Source organism: Schistocerca gregaria, chromosome 1 (genome assembly GCF_023897955.1).
Source record: "Schistocerca gregaria isolate iqSchGreg1 chromosome 1, iqSchGreg1.2, whole genome shotgun sequence".
In the NCBI taxonomy this organism is placed as follows: Eukaryota; Metazoa; Arthropoda; class Insecta; order Orthoptera; family Acrididae; genus Schistocerca; species Schistocerca gregaria.
Window position 1 is genome coordinate 262,787,296 of NC_064920.1, and position 20,003 is coordinate 262,807,298.

At 42.9% G+C, this 20,003-nt stretch overlaps 1 protein-coding gene across 1 annotated transcript in view; it reads left to right on the top strand.

The window, feature by feature from the left end:
- Positions 1-2,876: 2,876 nt before the first annotated feature.
- Positions 2,877-20,003, top strand: part of LOC126339928 (WD repeat-containing protein 76-like) — a 147,777-nt gene continuing 130,650 nt past the window's right edge. Inside the window, exon 1 of the mRNA XM_050001673.1 lies at positions 2,877-3,050. Coding sequence (XP_049857630.1) covers positions 3,018-3,050 — 33 coding nt within the window. The 5' untranslated portion in view covers positions 2,877-3,017. The remainder of the gene's footprint in view (positions 3,051-20,003) is intronic.

Below are 20,003 nucleotides of genomic sequence, written 5' to 3' on the forward strand. Positions count from 1 at the left end.
TTACGCTATCGATTCCTGATATGTTTTGCACACCAGCACTAAACTTTGTGACAAACTCCAGTTGATAATATTGTCTTGGCAAGCACTTGTTATTATTTTGCCGAAAGGTATAGACGATGTATAAATTGCAAATTCCCTCACCTCCAAACGTGTACAAAAATGTTTTATGGACTCGTAATTCGCGATCGTACATCTTCAATTTTTGTTGTGTTGGCAGGGATTATGTGAGTAGAACGCGAGAGGCTGCCAGGCATCATCCACATATTATTGTGAAACTAGTGTTGCTTCTTCTATGCTTTGTGTAGCTGATTAGAAAGTGGCATTCATTCTGTCTGTCCACTGCATTGGTGTCCTTCCTTCAGTACCGTTCAATAATGTGGAAAGAGGCTCCTGAAGTTCTGCTGAATGGGGTTGATAGCACTAATAACAATTGAGAATTCCTAAGAATCTTCAGCTATTCAGCGGTTTCTGGCTGCAGAATACTTAATATGGTTTCGATGTTTCCTGGTAATGGCAACCATTTCACTTGTGATCTAAGATGGCCTAAGAAAGTGATCACTGTCTGCTTCAAAACACATTTCGCAGTGTTCAGTACGACATTGTATTTGTCTAGGCATCTAGAAATCTTGAGTAAGTGCTGTTCATGTTCCATTAGTGTTGCCGAAAAGAGGAGGATATCGTCAAGAACCCTAAACAACATGACAACTCTTGTAGCACTGTACCTATAACTCTTTGCCATGTCTGTGAAGCATTTTTTTAATTCAAACATTATAGATCAGCTTTCAAAAAGCCCAAAAGGAACGACGATAGCCATCTTTGATATATCTTTCTCAGTTATGGGAACACGAGTATAGTCTTTTGACAGTCTAACACGCTAAATAATAATGCTAAACATAATGCATAGTTTTAGTTTCTCAATAGTGGTACAGGGCAACGATCTGGTATTGTCTCAGCATTAATGGCACGCTAATCCCTGTATGTGCGCCATGTGCCACTCTTATTTGGGAGCAGATGTTCAGGCGATGACCATGGGCTGCTAAATGGACGAATGATGCTTTCTTTCCACATGGAATTAAACTCGGTCTTTGCAACAGCACAGTAGTCTGGAGCTAGGAGTCTGGATCAGCATGAAATTGGTGGGCCTGCGGTAGTCTTAATATAATCTGTGGTGCTGTGACGTATGGTGCCTCTTTTGGGGCACCTGGAGGACTCGTGACATCTGAGAACTGTCCCAGTAGCTCAGCGTCTCTACTGCCTGTTGAGCAGATCAGCTTGACGTCGGAATCCATCGGCAGGAAGGCCAGTGACGCTGTCAGTGAGGAGTGTCATTCTACGAATTAACTGGAAATTGAGCTTTGCTCACGCGCCCGTATCTGGAGGTGAAGTTATTACATCTTGCACCTCTGCTATGTACCGATGATCTAACTGGCTGACGACCAGTGACAATTTGGTGGAGTCTGTAGTCTAACCAGTGCAGAGAAAACTTGTCACTACCTGTGTGAACAATAAAGCTGGGTTGTGTGGCCAAATGGGGGTAGCCACACTTCCTAATGCCTGTGTGTCTCCCATCTCGCAATTTCCTGTTTCTTGAAAATTCGGCGTGATATTTTTGTATTGCTGATTTTATTTCCTCGAGCTGTACCACGTCGGGGTCAGTGTTATTGTAATCTGTTGCTTGACTTCCAAATTTAACACATATGCTGAGTTCTAGAACAGCGAGGACAGATATGCAACATCTTGAGACAGTAGTTTATTCAGAACAATTAGGCACGTTCATATGTTGAACTATTACAACATTCCACAGAGAAGCTGTTGCATAACTAATTAACACACAAGCCCGTACAAGTTTGCTCGGGAACCAACTGAGAATTAAAACACAGAAATTAATGGTCATAGAACTTCGCACTGCGGCATGGAGAAACCGATCACTCCCCTCCTGGTGGCCAGTGCATGAACCCTGATGGTGACATATCGTCGAGCGAATCAGCTGTGTGGTCTGCTGCATGTCACTACACATCCCTAGATTTCGTTGTTTATCTGCTTAGATAGCAAGAATAATAAAAATCCGATATGAAAGTCAACTGATGCAGGCGCGAAAAACTTTTTGAAGTTTTTAACAAGCATGCCATATTTCAAGTGGCTTCATAATACCAAACGTATATCCTCAAACAGCGAGAGAATTACTCTGCTACACGACAAACAATGATCCTGAATCTGAGAAAATGAAGAAGCAAGACTCATATAGGATAAATTAACCGCCAAAAAGCAAACGTTCGGGTTGGGAGGGTCTTGTTAGTGCAGTAATTATAGACTGTGCAACGTCGTGTCAGTGTGAAGATTTTGGTTGTTAATTTGCTGAGGATTGTGTTACTGTAAACTTGTCAGTTTCAAAAATTATTGTGATTCAATAATAGTGGTCATAAATTTGGCCTTTGATGAGTGAATATAAATATTATAACGACGTGGCTATACAAAGTTTGTTAATCTCATAAATGAGCCTAGTCTTGGAGATTTGAATCTATTTTTAACGCAAAGTAAAGTTTCATGTTTACCCAATGCACCAAGTGTTGCTCAGGGTGAACCTCGTCATTACAAAATGTTTTTTTCAGTTTTCAGGCCTTCTCCTGTGTGTGAGTTTTATAGGAGAATCAGTTGTAGCAACCAAGATTTGTTTATCTATTTCGTTTTTATCAACGCCTCTGTATTCTCTTCTGCTAAATACTGCACTTTTGTCAATATTATTACTCATTATTTGCGATGAACTCAATGCTGTAAACTGTACGGACGTGAGGTCCAGTCCGAAGTGAGGAAATGGGAACTGGCGCCAGAAGAAAAAGGCTGTAGTGTGGGCTGTGCATGTGCAAGGTTTGCCACATAGTTCTTTGGATCGTTCCATTTGGCGCGAACTTGAGACGTGTGTCGGATGCCTTTCAGTTCTTTTTGTTCTTTGCATTTGGCGCGAAACGTTGGACTGGTTTGGTCATGGTTGAGTAGTGTTAGAAGGAAAAACTGTTAAAATGTCGAAAGCAGGAGTTTTAAGAAGAAGGAAGGTTGGTAAACAACGGCAATATATGTTAATGTTCGATGTCTGTGCCTGTATTTGTTGTTTACATATGTGCGCTAATGTTACAATGTTACGTAATTACTGAAAGACAGCTACGGCAAATGTCATTTTACGGTTTTTGAATAAAGCTCCTGTTGTGTGTTACCAGATTGCTGCAGATTACCCGTTTAATGTAGGATGAGTGAAATAAGTTCATACGAACTGTTGAAATGAACTATTTGTTAGGGGAATGTGCTTTTTTTCACCTGTTGATGTTGATTGAAATAGCTTAACAATCGAGAAGTTGTCGTGAAAAAGTTTTTTCCAGAACCGGAAAGAGAAGGAAACATGGATATTAAGTCTCTTCACAACACGAGAATTGTATGATAATTTGCAATACGACAATCGCATGCTCACATTCACATTATCAAAATATTAAGATTTCGCCATCACACCTCAGTAGTGTACACCATGGACTGAGTGACTTATGCCTTTTAACAGTCTGGCAGCCTCCCTCGTTGAACAAGATCGTCTCTACTGTTTGGCACCTAGGTATTCATTTAAACTATACATGGCTGCAGAGACCCAATAACCGTGTAATTTGTTTCTCAAAACAAACATGTATTTTTCAATGCTTTTTGTTCAGTGTGGCAATTTATATAAAATACACCCGGCAGTGATACGATCACTCTCGGATACCTTGAGCCATTTCCTAAGTTGTTAATCATCCGTATTTCTCGTAGTGCTTATTCTAATTGTGTATGTATCTGTTCAACTGGGTGATACTATTTCGTTTCATGTATATGTAGTGCAGGGACTGTCATTAAGTTCCCTGAATTTTTCTGCCGGATTGTCTTGGTCAGATTTGCAATGTATGTAACAGCCTTCTTTAAAGTCACTTACCTATAGATATGCGTATGTGCATCATTTCCTCAGGCTAATATGGAGAATTATAAGTGGGGGTAGACCAGACCATGGTGTAATGTTAATAACATGTCTGTGTTTACTGTTTGACATCTTCCTCATTAAGAACATGTTTGTGCTTACCTCTGAGCATACTTTGCTGATAGGTCCTCCTCTTCAAATGCTTGTTAATGATAACCATGAATTTGTAATTCCTTACTTTTTTTGTCAACTCCATTACTTAATTGAACGGGAATGTCAGTCTCTACAGTTTTGTTTCATGTGTGTTGACTTATTTGCACTTACAAATATGATTTCACTGAAGCATATTATTCGTGCTACATTAATCAACTGTACAGTATTGCAATGATTGACTTAAAACTTAATTTCTATGTTAAAAGTATGAAAGAATTCTGTGAGAATGTAGTATGCATTGTCTATTAACAATTTGTGCAGTTTACTTTTAGATTAGATTGCAAACATTTACAACTAAAACAAATGAGCTAATGTGCCTTCCCCAGTTCCCAAGTGGAATTATTGTCATATTTTTTAATGAGCACTATATGAAGGAACACACACACACACACACACACACACACACACACATACACCCACGCGTTTGTTAAGCTTTTTATGGTTGCTGGCAAGTTTTTGAAAATGTGTGTTCCTGAATAATGCACACCTTTTGTACATTAGTAAATGACTGTAAATCCTTGTGGAGATTATTATTTCTAATATTGATTCCATGAACTTAGGTGTTGGTTTGAAAAAATGATATATTTTTAATGACCAATTTCATTAAGGAATAAATATATTGGAAGCAGTAGTTTGTATACCTAATTCCCTAAACAGGCCTCTGAAGGATGTTCTTAAGTTCACACCACATATAACTCTTACTGTATGTTTTTGTGCTCAGAAAACTTTAGCTTGGCTTGATGAATTACCCCAAAAAATACCATTTGACATAATGGAGTGAAAGTAACCATAGTATGCTAGCTTTTTCATTTTTATATCCACTATGTTTGATATGATTCGTATTGCAAATAGATTTGTTTAGATGCTTCAGCAGTTCTGTGGTTTGCTTCTCCCAGTTTAATTTATTATCAAGCTGTAATCCCAAGAATTTAACACTGTCCACTTCTTCTATCTGCTTGAAAGGTGTATTGAGTGCAGTATGTGGTAATTTGTTAAATAATTTCAAACAGTTCACTTTTGAATGTTGCCTGTTTTTGTCAGCCTATGTCTAGGAATGTCAATACTGTTTCTGGTGTCATGAAAGTGTATGTTCTCTCTGGTGTTAATTCTGTTCTTTTTAGAATGTATCATTGATGCATAAATATGAAGATTTATCAGTGTCATTTTCATTTTGACGAATAAGGGACGGTAGTGTTCCCTTGGACCAACCTCGCACATTATTTGTAGCCCCTTTTTCTCCATCACTAGTACATCACCGACATGAGTGGCCCCATAGTAACGGTCCATAAGATATGAGGCTGAAAAAGTCCAAAGTAAGCTGTTCTGGGATACTTGTTACTCACTAGATCTGTTTCCAGATGTGATAGCACACCCTTGATAATTTTTTGCAGACCTGGTTGATATGGGGTTGCCAGATAAGTCCTCTTTTGCCAGTCCCAACTGCAGATCCAGAGTTTTCTCTGGATTACATAGAAGTTTGTTAGCCGAGAACCAGTTTAGTGTTAAGTTGTGTGTGTTCTGTGATTTATGGTGTAACTTTGATAAATCTCGATCTGTGCTGATTAAGGTTGTATCATCCACATAGATAACTGACTCAGACCTAACATAAGATAGCAGATCTTTAATTGCAAGTGAAGAAGAAAGGACCAAGGACAGAACCCTGACGTACACCAGATGTGACACTATTCATAGAAGAGGCTCTATTTTGAATTGATACAAATTGTCTCCTGTTATGTAGAGAAGAGTTGATTATTTCTAACTCTGTACTATTTATACTGTAATACTTAAGTTTGGCTCGTAGGGTGTCAAAGGATATAATCAAATGCCTTACTCAGATCACAACCGTGCTGTTTACTAAAGAGGTCATAATTTTCAAAATAGTTTCTTAGTTTGTGGAAAATTGCCTCAAATATTTTGGAAAAGATTGGTACAATAGACACTGGTCTACAGATTTCAGGGTGGTGTTTTTCTCCCCTTTTTATATATAGGTATAACTTGAGAAATTTTGAGCTGATCAGGGAAAACTCCAACTTCTAGGCATTTATTCATAATAAAAGAAAGTGGACTGCAAAAGAGGTGTATTGTCCTTTGTATTGTGTAGTTTGCCAGTAGTAGTCCATGCTTTTCGAGTTTGAAAATTTTTGAACTATATTTATTATATCTGTGGGTGTGACAGGGTCACAGTGAAATTCGTGCCCTTTAAGTAGCTGATCAGCAAGTATATCAGTTGCTGGAATGTCAGACTGTTTAATTTTTTATTTTAATTCATTTACTGTAGTTGTAAAATATTTATTGAGGTTTTTGGGCTCAAGTGGAACATCATGTGTTTGTGCAGAAGTGTTTTTGTTTTGTAGTGTCCCAAGCAGCCTTGCATTAGTTTGGGGCCCCTTCTATGTACTTTTCGTAGGCAGCTTGACAAGTTTAAGGTTGGCTTTGTAATGTTTTTTACATTTCAGGTAGTCTTATAACAAGTATCATTTTGTTCTGTCCCACATTTGCAATTGTTTTTGTGTGTTTTATACAGTGAAATTATCTTTCCCCAGATACTAGCAAGGTCATCAGTGTATCATTTAAGCTTTTTACCTTTTTTATTTGGTTTAATACTGTTTCCTTTATTTGGTGAGCAATAGTACCATAAGTCAGTGTATGTGTTAAGGAAATTATTAGAGACTTACAACAGTTGATTGATCTGTGTCATATTCATAAACAGTCTCAGTTTACCTTTCTGAGAGAGTCTGTGAATAACTTGACATACTCCTCTTTCTGACCTCTAATCCATGTCATGCTTGGCTTATTTGCAACCTTATAATTCTCATCTGACTGTGTATACTGGTATGTTAAGAGTAGAGGATCGTGATCTGCAAAACATTCATCTGCAATGCTTACACTGTTTAGGTCTCTTGAAAAATTTATTATAATATTGTCCAAACAGGCATTTCCATGTGTTGGGCTATTGTTAGTATAATATAGATTTTTTGGCCGGAGTAGGTTTAAGAATGTTTTTGTGCCAGAGTTCCTGTCTGGCAAGTTGATGTTGAAATCACCACGTATTGCTACATTTGTTTCGAGTTTAAAGATTTTTGTCATCATCGGTTCAAATTTCTCGAAAATACATTGGTCTGTGCGTGCGTGCGCGCGAGTCTACACCTGTCCTTTTTTTCCCCTAGGGGAAGTCTTTCCGCTCCCGGGATTGGAATGACTCCTTACCCTCTCCCTTAAAACCCACGTCCTTTCATTTTTCCCTCTCCTTCCCTCTTTCCTGACGAAGCAACTGCCAGTTGCGAAAGCTCGTAATTCTGTGTGTGTGTGTGTGTGTGTGTGTGTGTGTGTGTGTGTGTGTGTGTGTGTGTGTGTGTTTTGTTCATGTGCCTGTCTGCCGGTGCTTTCCCGCTTGGTAAGTCTTGGAATCTTTGTTTTTAATATATATATATATATATTAAAAACAAATATATATAAGAAACTTCCACATGGGAAAATATATTAAAAACAAAGATTCCAAGACTTACCGAGCGGGAAAGCGCCGGTAGACAGGCACAATAACATAACACACAAACATACACACAAAATTTCTAGCTTTTGCAACCAACGGTTGCTTCTTCATGAAAGAGGGAAGGAGAGGGAAAGACGAAAGGATGTGGGTTTTAAGGGAGAGGGTAAGGAGTCATTCCAATCCTGGGAGCGGAAAGACTTACCTTAGGGTAAAACCCACATCCTTTCGTCTTTCCCTCTCCTTCCCTCTTTCATGAAGAAGCAACCATTGGTTGCAAAAGCTAGAAATTTTGTGTGTGTTTGTGTGTTATTTTATTGTGCCTGTCTACCGGCACTTTCCCGCTTGGTAAGTCTTGGAATCTTTCTTCTTGTTTCTATACATTATAGCTGCCAGAATGTACTCTTTAGGTATGAACAAATATACTTGATATTCTATAAGCCAATGTTCTGAGACACACAGTACATCACATTTTTTATTTTACAAAAATGTTCCACTCTAACAGCTTGTTGCAAATGTTGACTTGCAGGATGTTAAGCCAATGTTTTTCATTGAAAATATTGAAGATCAGTTTGAGGATGTTGTGGCAATAGTTAAGATGAGAAACCGATATTTGCTAATAAAATCATCACACCAACCACAGGCACTTTGAGCCAGTCTCAAGTTACTTGATATACCAATCACAATTTCTCCTCATAATAAGCTCCATAGATCCCAAGGTTTTATCTTCCTTTGGGACCTAACACTTCACTCATGAAAAGCTGTGTACTAATCTGGCACAGTGTAGTGTCCCATTTTGTTTGTCCCATCCCGAAGGGACCAAAGGTAAGAGTGTAGACACTTTTATCCTAGCCTTTGATGGCAAAATTTTGCCTGAGAAGGTTAAGGTCATGGTTTGTGTATGTTAGGCCTTACTCTCCTCTTCCGATGAATTGTTTTGTGTCGAAGGTTGGACACGTCCTGCTGCTGTTCTAATGAGGCTGGCTATCTGTAGGTCATGTGGACGGGCGTCCCACGAGAGCAGCCCTTGTGACCAACCCTCTCACTGCGCCAAGTGTCTGGACCCTTACACTCCTCATTCACTGCAGGGCTCAGTGTCCAAGAGGGAAAGAAGATTCAAGAGTATAAAACACTTGACTGCATGTCTTATGAAGATGCAAGTTTAAAGTTGTCACAGTCCTCATCTCAGTGTCTTGCATGACACCTCAAGTCCCTGTTCATATTCCAGGGCCTGCCCTCCAGTAGGGCGAGGGAACATCAGCCCCTTCATCCCCTACACATATAGCACGAGCGGTTCCCACACAATTTGTGAGACCAGAGATGCCTAGTCATCCTCTGGCATCAGGGATGAGGGCACCCGTCAATGTGCCCCCTCTCAAGACAAGGACTAGCAGCTGTGGGCTGAAGAAAAGTACGGTTCTCTTCGCTCCCAGAAGATAAAATGGGGAAATCTTTACGAAAATCAGTCTTAGAAAGATAAGCAGAAAGGTACATTTTTTCTTAGGCTTCGGACATTCTGCTTCCTGGCCCCATAGCAGTCAAGCCTATGCACATGGATGATGGATCGCACAGTCATGTGGACAACGAGCTGGTAGCGGTAGCGAAGTAACCACACCCATAATTTTAATTTGCCACTTTCTTAGGCCTGTCACCAATGCTCCTCCAGTGTAACTGCAATAGTTACTATTGCCATTTGACCAAACTCCATGTAATGACAACTTATTTTGCAATTGGCATAATGCTTCATGAAACAGGTTTATGGAAGCACCCCTCCCTGTTCTGAAAAACTACCACCCCTACTGTACCAATTGCGTTAATGTCGAGAGGGCATCCTGTGGGATCTGTACCTTCATACGCTCCAATATTTTTAGTGAGCAGGTGCCCCTTACCACTGCACTAGAAGCTGTGGTCATTAGTGTCCACCTATCACTGGAAGAGCTAGTGGCACAGTCCTTTTCCTCTTATTGGAGGACTTGATGACCATAATACTCTGTGGAGTGGTGACACTGTCTCACAGAAGGCGAGTACTAGAACACCTCTTTTCAGATTAAATGTCTGCCTACTCAACACCGTAGTTGCAGACCATTTCACTGTGGGCCATAGAAATATTTCAGTTATTGATCTCGCAGTTTAGAGCCCAAGTATCTTACCCCCGATTCAGTGGCATGCCGTTGGCTACCTTCGTTACAGCGACTATTTGCCTGTTGTTCTCTCTCTCTCTCTCTCTCTCTCTCTCTCTCTCTCTCTCTCTCTCTCTCTCTCTCTTACTCTCCCTCTCCCTCTCCCCCCCTCCCCTCATGGACGTGTAGAACATGCTCCATGTTGGTTGTTTTGGAAAGTGTAGTGGCAGGCTTTCTCCTCTGCAGCCCTGTTTGCAGCTAGTCATGTGATGGATATCGACAAACTGGTACAGGATACTATTGATACAATTGCTCATGCAGGAGCAGTGACAATACCCTACTCCTCCAGTTCCTCCCAATCACTACCAGTGCCATAAAGGCCTGAAGATATAGCCGCAGCTATCAGGGAATGCTGTAGGACACTGGAAGGACCCTGCCATCCCTCTGTGGATAATTTAATAGCATTCAACAGACTCAAGGTGAAAGTTTGGTTTTTAATAAAGAAAAGGAAGCAGCAGTATTAGGAGCAATATGTCACAACTGTGTAATCCCACACCCTATTCTCCCAAGCATGGACTAAACTCTTCTGCATTTGCTGCCATCCACCACCCATGGCGATGCCTGGCTTCCTCGTCAATGGTAACATCTGCTCTGATACGTGGTACTTGTCAAATGTTTCGCAGCACAGTTTGCTGAAGTGTCTGCTTGCAGTATGTACCATCCTCATTTCCTTGTTCGGAAACACCTTATTTAGTGCTGCCTGCTATCTTTTCATGTGCAAGGCTTTATATAATACGAAGTCTCTTTTAGAGAATGGCAGCTTTTCAGCACTTTGAAAGAGTGACACAAGGCCCCTGGACCGGACAAAATCCACAACTAAATGCTCAAACGTGTTTGTACCGACAGATTGAAACATATCTCCTGACTTTTTAAGCTCATTTGGTGGGAGAGAATATTTCTCTTTTAATGGCTGGAGGGTATTATTCCTGTTCTGAAACCCAGATATTTTAACTACCGACCTATATTTCTGTAACAAATGGGCTGTGTAAGCTATACGAACAAATAGTCAACCACCATATTTGTTGGTGCCTTGAAGCTGGAGGGCATATATCATGATTCCAAAGTGGCTTTCGGGCTTTCTTGTGCACCACATGTACCTGGTTCATTTGGAATCCGCAGTACTTTCGCGCATCACCAATATGTGGCTGATTACTGTCAGGGTTGCCACAAGTTCTGGAAATAAGGAAATTTCAAATGTATCAGAGAAATTTGAAAAAAAAAGTTTGAAAAATTTCGTTGTTGTCTTGCTAGATGAAATGTTCTGTTCACTGAAATGTCGTGCTTTGTCGTTGGCTGGGTGCAGCTGAGTATGTGCGCCTCTTCCCTACTACATCATTCTTACTGCTTTTCCCTTTTCTACCACTTCCCTCAGATTGCAGTCAGTGCTGCCACTATTTCTTGTCGCTAGCCTAGCAGCTGCTGACGAGAGGCGTGAGGAGTGGTTATTTTGGATCTGATTCTCAGACTGTTGATGCAGTAGCCGGAGATGGCAGTCATCTGTGCATGAGTTGTCTGAGCTCTTGTGTGAGTGTGTGTGAGATCTTGTTTTCTGACAAAGACTGTGACCAAAAATTTAGTTGTGAGAGTGTGATTCTTTTCTGCGTGCTTGTCTGTGGCTCGGCGATCATCTTTATGGTGAGCAGCTACCTATCCTTATTAGTATTGATTTTCAGAGTATTCGCGCAAGTCTTATTTCATCAACATTGTGTCTGTGATACATGAACATGGTTTATCCTTGGAGCCAGGACTGCGGTGCTCCTTGGCAAGCCAGAGGACACGGGCAATGTATTTCAGGAATTGCGACTGTAACACCACAAGTACATTGTACAGTGCAGCATTTTATAGGCATTTTATTTATTCTGATACATTTTGGCACATTGAAAGTAGTTTATATATTAGAAAGTGTGGACAATAAGGAGAAGAATATTGTTGCAGTGGCTGACATGTTGTACACTATGTACTCACGTATGTCTTGAAGAAAAACCCACACAGTACCTGTAAAATAACACACACAACGCTATGGGTAATAACCCACAAAAGCGAACATCATCGAACCAACGTTTTATTGGCGGTCGGTACCTATGATGGTTTACACAACTCTTCCCTCCCTATACACTTGTTTCCAGGGGCCTACTTTTTTCCTAACATTATTTCTGAAATCAGTGAAGATTCTTTAAATCTGTCTTGCAACCCCAACAAAATACATATTTTTGTCACCAAATATGTTTTGTTTTATTGAAATAAAGTATCAGTGGTATTGATGAAATATACACACATCTAAAAAAAGGTTTTGCGTCACCTCAGTTCCGGGAGTTCCATAACCTGTACAAATTAGAAGAGAGATAAACATAAACGTCATTTCCCCTCTTTTTTTTATTGCTAATGAAAACCACACATTGCATATTGTACCATCATACAGAGATACTTTTCAGAGGTTGTGGTCCAGATTAGTATACCCACTGGTACCTCTAATACCCAGTGGCATGTCCTCGATGGTCCACTGTAGGGTTTGACCTCCATATTTCAAAATTTTTCCGGAGAGTGAGCCAATTGGGGAAGGGCGCCTTGCATGGTGCATCATGTCCATCGTGCATTTAGATCTTTAACCAACTTTCTCGTTGTTGCATTGCAGTGCCACTCATTGTCCATCTCTTAAGTGAGGCTACATTCCTGGGTGTGGTTTCTGCCATGCACAATGCCGTGTCACTTTCTGTGTCAACTGCCTTGGACTTCTTTGCACCTGACATCCAGCATGGTAGCCAGTCCACTGTGGTGGGGCTGCCATCTACCCTGTTGGTTATAGCCCCCTGACAACACAGGGATCTCTCTGCTGATGACTGCACTGTTAACTCCCTGTGTATGCCAAGGAGTAGGTGCCTATCTCCCTGGGACATTGGATCAGGGCGGATGACACACAATGAAGTGTGGCACATCTTCTCTTGCTGGTGGCCAACCACCAGCAGTCCCTAAGTGTTCGCAGGTGCACTTCAATGCTAAGACTTATAACCCCAAATCGTTCCCCTCCCTGGCCACACCATGGGAGGTACGAAAGTCTAGGGCTGGCGGCGACGCTTTTTTGCCCTGGCACCCAGTACGTACGAGAGCTGTTTGGGAGTCTTCGTGATGATGAAGCCTCAGTTCTTTGTATAGCATTTAGAGGACAAGTTTAGGGAGGTGGAGGGCTTATCTAAAATGCTCTCAGGGTCAGTTTTGATAAACACAGCGTCCTCTGCCCAATCACAAGCATTACTCACTTGTGACAAATTGGAGGATGTTCCTGTTATCATCTCACCCCGCGAGAGTTTAAATATAGACCTTCTTTTGCAGTCTGATGACGAGCTGCACGCCAGTGTAGAGTGGCGAGGTGTTCATTTCGTCTGGCGCATTCATCGGGGCCAGAGAATAATCAGGTTACCACCGGTGCCTCCATGTTGGCCTTCGAAGGTGATACATTGCCCGAGAATGTTAAGGTGATGGTCTACTGCTGTGACATCAAGCCCTATATCCCTCCCGCAATGCAGTGCTTTCAGTGCTGGAAGTTCAGCCATATGTCTTCCCGCTGTACTTCCAGCCTCACATGTCAAGATTGCGGATGCACATCACATGCCAATACTCCATGTGCCCTGCCTCCCAGCTGTGTCAACAGCGGAGAGCATCATTCACCTTGCTTGCCAGACTGCAGGATTTTACAGAAAGAGAGGAATATCATGGAATATAAGACCTTGGACCAACTGACCTACACTGAGGCTAAGCGGAAGTTTGAACACCTCCATCCTGTTTGTATGACCACCTCTTACGCCGCCGCTACAACCGTTCTAGCCCCATCAACTCCACCTACCCCAGTCACCTCTCAGAGCTGGAAGACTACAGTTGCCCCCTTGATGGCGGGGGCGGGGGGGGGGGGCAATTCCTTCCCTGTTGCTCCTGCACCACCTACTGTGGGAGCAACTCCTCTCCAACCATCGATGACTTCTGTCCCCACTTCTAAGCTGGAGAAGTGTCCAACTTCTTCGGCAGCCTATCACTTGGACAGGGTCCCTTGGGTCTCTCCCTTCCCAGGTTTCTGCTAGGGGGAAAGATGACTCCCGCCAGTAGGTGGTTGTAGGGCTTCACTCTAATCCTCAATCCTGGAGACTAAATCAGTCAAGCCCTCCCAGCCAGAGAAACCCAAGGAGCAGCTAGAGAAATCCAAAAAGACCCCCAAGACCAAGGGAATGACGGTGGCCCCCACACCACTGCTACCTACAAGCTTTGCTTCTGAGGATGAGGTGGAGATTCTGGTGTCGGCTGAGGACTTTGATCTCCCTGGACTCTGACACCATGGATACAGACTGCTCAGGAAATAAATCGGTGGCAGCAGGTGACCCTGAGGTGTAAACTGTCTCATTGAATGTTACATGCCTTCCCAGCCTCATGATCATGTCATCCTCCAGTGGGATTGTGGCTGTCTTTTCCTCCACCTGGCTGAGCTGCAGCAAATGCTAAGTTTTACAGCTGCTTCCTGCATTGCCCTTCAGGAAACTTGATTGTTCCTGGCAATGTGTAACCCTGCCCTCAATGGCTATAAGCGATATTGCAGAAACCGTAGCGACTATAATAGTGTCAGGTGAAGTTTGTGTCTTACTGGCTGAGCAGAGATGTCGAAAATATACTGTCACAACTTGACCTCTGCCTCTTAAATACAGGTGCCCCACGCATTTGTGTGGCACATTGCACATACTCGGCCATTGATCTCTCGGTTTGCAGTCCTGATCTTCTCCCATCTATCCACTGGAGAACACATGATGACATGTACGGTATAGTGACCACTTCCCCATCTTCCTGTCACGGCCCCAGCATCAGGCCAACAGACGCCTGCCCAGACGGGCTTTAAACAAGGCGGACTGGGAACCTTTCACCTGTGCTGTCACCGTTGAATCTCCCCCACATGGTAACATTGATGTGATGGTTGAGTAGGTGAATACAACTATTGTTTCTGTGGCAGAAAATGCAATCCCTTGCTCTTTAGGGTGCCCACAGTGAAAGATTGGCCCGGTGGTCACCGGAGGTTGCTGAAGTAATTACAGTGTGTCGGTGTGCTCTAGAGCGGCATAAGCAGCACCCTTTCCTGGAGCACCTCATAGTTTAAACGGCTCCATGCCTGTGTTCACCATCTTATAAAACGATGGAAGCAGGAATGTTGGGAGAGATAAGTCTCTACCATTGTTTGCCATATCTCACCTTCCCATGTATGGGTAAAGATCTAACGTGTTTTCAGTTACCTGACCCCAACAGGTGTTCATGGTGTTAACATACGTGGTGCGTTATTCACCAAAGAAAATGCGATTGCCAAGCACTATGCTTGAGCCTCTGCGTCAGAGAATTACCCCCGGCCTTTCTCACCCTCAAACGGCGGCTGGAACGGAAAGTCCTCTCGTCCACAACACGCAACAGTGAATCCTATAATGCCCCATTTACAGAGTGGGAGCTCCTCAGTGCCCTTGCACATTGTCCCGACACTGCTCCTGGGCAGATTAGATGCACAGTCAGATGATTAATCATCTCTCATTTGACTATAAGTGACATCTCCTTGTCATCTTCACCCAGATCTGGTGCAATGGTGTCTTTCCATTGCAATGGCGGGCAAGCACCGTCATTCCAGTCCTCATACGCAGTCAAAACCCGCTTGATGTGGATAGCTATCGGCCCAGCAGCCTCACCAGTGTTCTTTGTAAGCTGCTGGAATGTATAGAGTCAGCAGCTGGGTTGAGTCCTGGAGTCACGTGGCCTGCTTTCTCAATGTCAGGGCGGTTCCTACCAGGGTTGCTCTGTCACTGATAATCCTGTGTCCATCGAGACTGCCATCCGAACAGTCTCGGCAATACCTGATTGCTGTCTTTTTTTAAATTACGTGAAGCATATGACATGACTTGGCGACATCATATCCTTGCCACATTGTACGATTGGGGTCTCCGGAGACCACTCCCGGTTGTTATCCAAAAGTTCCTGTCGCTCCGTACTTTCCGTGTCCAAGTTGGTGACTCCCATAGTTCCATTCATATCCAGGAGCATGGAGTCTGACAGGGCTCTGTATTGAGCCTCTCTCTATTTTTAGTGGCCATTAACGGTGTAGCAGCAGTTGTCGGGCCCTCTGTCTCCCTTCTCTGTATGCAGATGACTTCTGCATTTCGTACTGCTGCTCCAGTATGGTTGTTGCTGAGCGGCGCCTCCAGGGAGCCATCCACAAGGTGCAGTCATGGGCTCTAATCCACAGCTTCCAGTTTTCAGACGCAGTACCATGTGTCGTGCACTTCTGTTGGCGTCGAACTGTTTATCCGGAATCAGAACTTTATCTTACTGACAATCCACTTGCTGTAGTTGATGCGTATCAATCATAGGACTGGTTTTCGATGCCTGACTGACTTGGCTACTTAGTCTTCTACAGTTTAAGCAGAAATGCTGGCAGCACCTCGATGCCCTCCACTGCCTGAGCCATACCAGCTGGGGTGCAGATCGCTCTATGCTGCTGCAGCTCTACAGAACCCTTGTTCAATCCTGCCTTGACTGTGGGAGTGTTGTTTATGGTTCGGTGGCTCCCTCGGTGTTGCGTTTACTAGACCCAGTCCACCACCGTGATATTCGCCTAGCAACAGTTTCTTTTAAAATGAGTCCGGTGACCAGTGTCCTGGTGGAGGCTGGAGTCCCTCCCTTGAACGGTAGGTGTGCACAACTGCTCGCCAGTTACGTTGCTTATGTTCGTAGTTCTCCTGCGCATCTAAATTACTGTCTCCTATTCCCACTCCCGCATCGGCGGACCAGGTCAGGGCTAACGATTACGTTTCGTGTGCAATCCCTTCTGTCTGGATTGGAGTCCTTCACTTTACCACCCATACTTGAGGTCCATTCATGTACAACTCCATGGTGTACACCTAGGCTGCGGCTTTGCCTGGATCTTTCACATGGCCCTAAGGACTCGGGTAACTGTGCGACTCTCCACTGTCACTTCTTCTCGGTTCTCAACGTGTATCGGGGCCATGAAGGGGTTTACATTGATGGCTCAATGGCTGATGGTCACGTTGGCTTTGTCTGTGTTCATGGAGGATATATAGAACAGCAGTCCTTGCCCGGTGTGTGCAGTATTTTCACTGCAGAGCTTGTGGCCTTATTTCGTGCTGTTGAGCACATTCCCTGATGCCCAGGTGAGTCATTTCTCCTGTGTACGGACTCCTTGAGCTGCCTACAAGCTATTGACCAGTGCTACCCCATCATCCTTTGGTGGCGACCATCCAAGAGTCCATCTATGCCCTGGAACGGTCCAGTCGTTCACTGGTGTTTGTCTGAACTCCAGGTCTTGTTGGAATCCTAGGCAACGAACTTGCCAACAGGCTACGCGCAAACTGCTTCTGGAGGTGGGTATCTCTGAACCTGACCTGCATTCTGACTTACGCTACAGGGTTTTTTTTGGCTTTGGGAGACGGAATGGCGTAACAGTATGCACAACAAGCTGCGTATCATTAAGGAGGCTGCGAATGTATGGAACTATTTCATGATCAGAAATAGTCCAGGAGTTATCAGTGGGTGTCCTTAGCGTGCTCGCATTGAAGACGGACACTATGTTTTATTTAGCAAACTACCAGAAACAGTATGTTAATGAAGAAAATATGCACAATAGAGAATTACAGAATGAGGCAGAGCAGCTGTTAGAATACTGACTTCATATTCCAGAGGACAGAGCTGCTCTGTCTGGCCATCCTGATTTGGGTTTTCCTGGATCTCTAACGCAAATTCCAGGATTGTTCTTTAATCTAAGCCATGACTGATTGGTTGGATTAAAAATAGGGGAAAGGGACCAAACTACGAGGTCGTCGGTCCCTTGTTCTGAATAAAATAATGCTGAAAGTGTGAGAATAAAACAAATGAAACTGACAACACAAAACGGAATGAAAGGAAAAATAACAAGAACGTTGAAAGGCAACAAACGTGTAAATGGACAAAATGGGACAAGAAAACCACAGAAATGCAAGAAACGGGATGAAGAGAGTGAAACAACAAAGCAGATGACCATGGATAGCTAACCATGAGAATAAAAAGAAGCCAGCCACTCTGCAGCACATTAAAACCTCCACCCTAAAAGCACTAGGGTGGAGGACACAGAGGGACAAAGGACATATGCTAAAACTTAAATCAAATGATAAAATCCACCCTAACAAATAAAACATAAAATTAAATGAACCAATGAGGCATTGTCAGATAAAATTAGCAGCATTGAGTCCGGTAACCCAAGATTCCGTTGTTGGGCAGCCAAAATCCGACAGTGTACCAGAAGATGGGCCACTATCAACTGGTCACCCCACCGACACTGAGGCAGGATTTCACAGAGCAGGAGGTAACTGTGGGTTGCCCAAGCGTGGACAATGGGAGCCGGCAGAAGACAACTCAATCCCTGCGAGAGGCCCACATGGAAGACTTCCACACATTCGCAATATCTTAACACCGTGTTAGCTGACTGACAGTGTTCATCTCTAAAAACTGTGTTCGCTACACAATCTATGGATTTATCGTCCATGCTTAGTAACAGTAGTATCTTCCTCTCTTTATGTTTAAATTCATACTAGTCATTTTATGTTCAGTGTTCATTTATTACATACTGTCCAATTGTAGACATCTATGAAGTTTCATTTGCTTCCTCAATAGTAGTACTGATATTTTATCAATAACTAAGATGTTTCCGTAATCGACAAAGAAAACTTTTTCTCTGTGTCTTAAATTCTCTGGAAAGGCACTGTGCACTGGTGTTGTTGTTTTGCGTGTAGGTATTCTGGTTGCTGTGGGTTTATTTACCAATTGTCATTTTTTTTACTTGTGGTTCACTGTTGCTGTTTGAATGTACATATTGAGTAGTGATGTGGACGCAAGAAAATGGAGTGCCAAGTGGGGAAATTGGAACATTTCAGAGATATTCTTCCATTAAGTTCAGTCGAGGGGTGACAGCAGTTAAGGCAGCCAGAAACAATGCGCCATGTATAGGGGTAATATTATTAGATAGAACATGGCAAGAAAGTTGTTTTCTTGTTTTAAGGAGGACCCGTTCTGTCATTAGTGACTCACCATGTTCAGGAAGAGCTTTGGGGTTTGATGATGATCGTTTACATGCATTAATCCACAATGATTCAGGTCAGCGTACTCTAGAACTGGCAGTCGTGATAAACTGCGATCATTCCACCATTGTGTGACAGTTTCATTCAATGGGGAAGCTTCAAAAAATGGGTGTGAGGGTACTGCATGCTCTAATTCAGTCACAAAAATCAGTTGGTGGCTGTGTGTTCATCTCTGCTTTCTCGTCGTCAATTGGCTTGTGAACAACACTGTCAATTCCTATCTTGTATCATTACTGATGACGAGAAATGGATCCTACATGCTAACATAAGGGGGGGGGGGGGTGGGGGAGAAGAGAGGAATGGTTGATTGATGAGCCCAAAGAAGGCAACAACTCGCCATACAAAGACCTGTGTACACCCATGAGATATTGTTATCCATCTGGCAGGACAGCAACAGTTTGGTCTACTATGAATTGCTTCCTTGAGGTGTAACAGTCACTGCTGGCATTTATTGTCAACAACAGAGGCTTCTTGCAGATGCAGTCAGAGGACGACGACCAGGAGGACTGTGTGAAGTGATGCTATTCCACGGTAATGCCTGTCTGCATTCTATTAGACTGCAAAAAATATTATAGAGGATTTAGGTTGGGAAGTCACTCCGCACCCACCTTATTCAGCTGATATTGCTCATTCTGATTTTCACCTTTTCTGCTCTCTACCAAACAACTTTCAAGGAACTTCCTTTCCAGATGCAAATGCACTCTGAACATGGCTTGACGAGTTCTTTACCCCAAAACTTTGTGATTTCTACTACCCCTGTGTTGGCAGATTGTCGAAAACAGTTAAGGAAAATATGGTATAGGTGACTAAAATCTGTTATGTGTATCTGTTGTGATTATAACTATGCATCAACCTGATATTAAGAACATAGTTCGATTGAATACTGTGTGCTGAGGATCAACTTTGTTTATATATTTCTTGTGTGCCAATTATTTCAATAAAAAAATTGTCATCAGGAGATGTGTGGACGGTCTCCACCTTTTGTACCCAGTTTTCCAAGTAAGACTGAAACCAATCATTCGCTGTTCCTCTTACACCTAGTGCTTCGAACTTGCTCA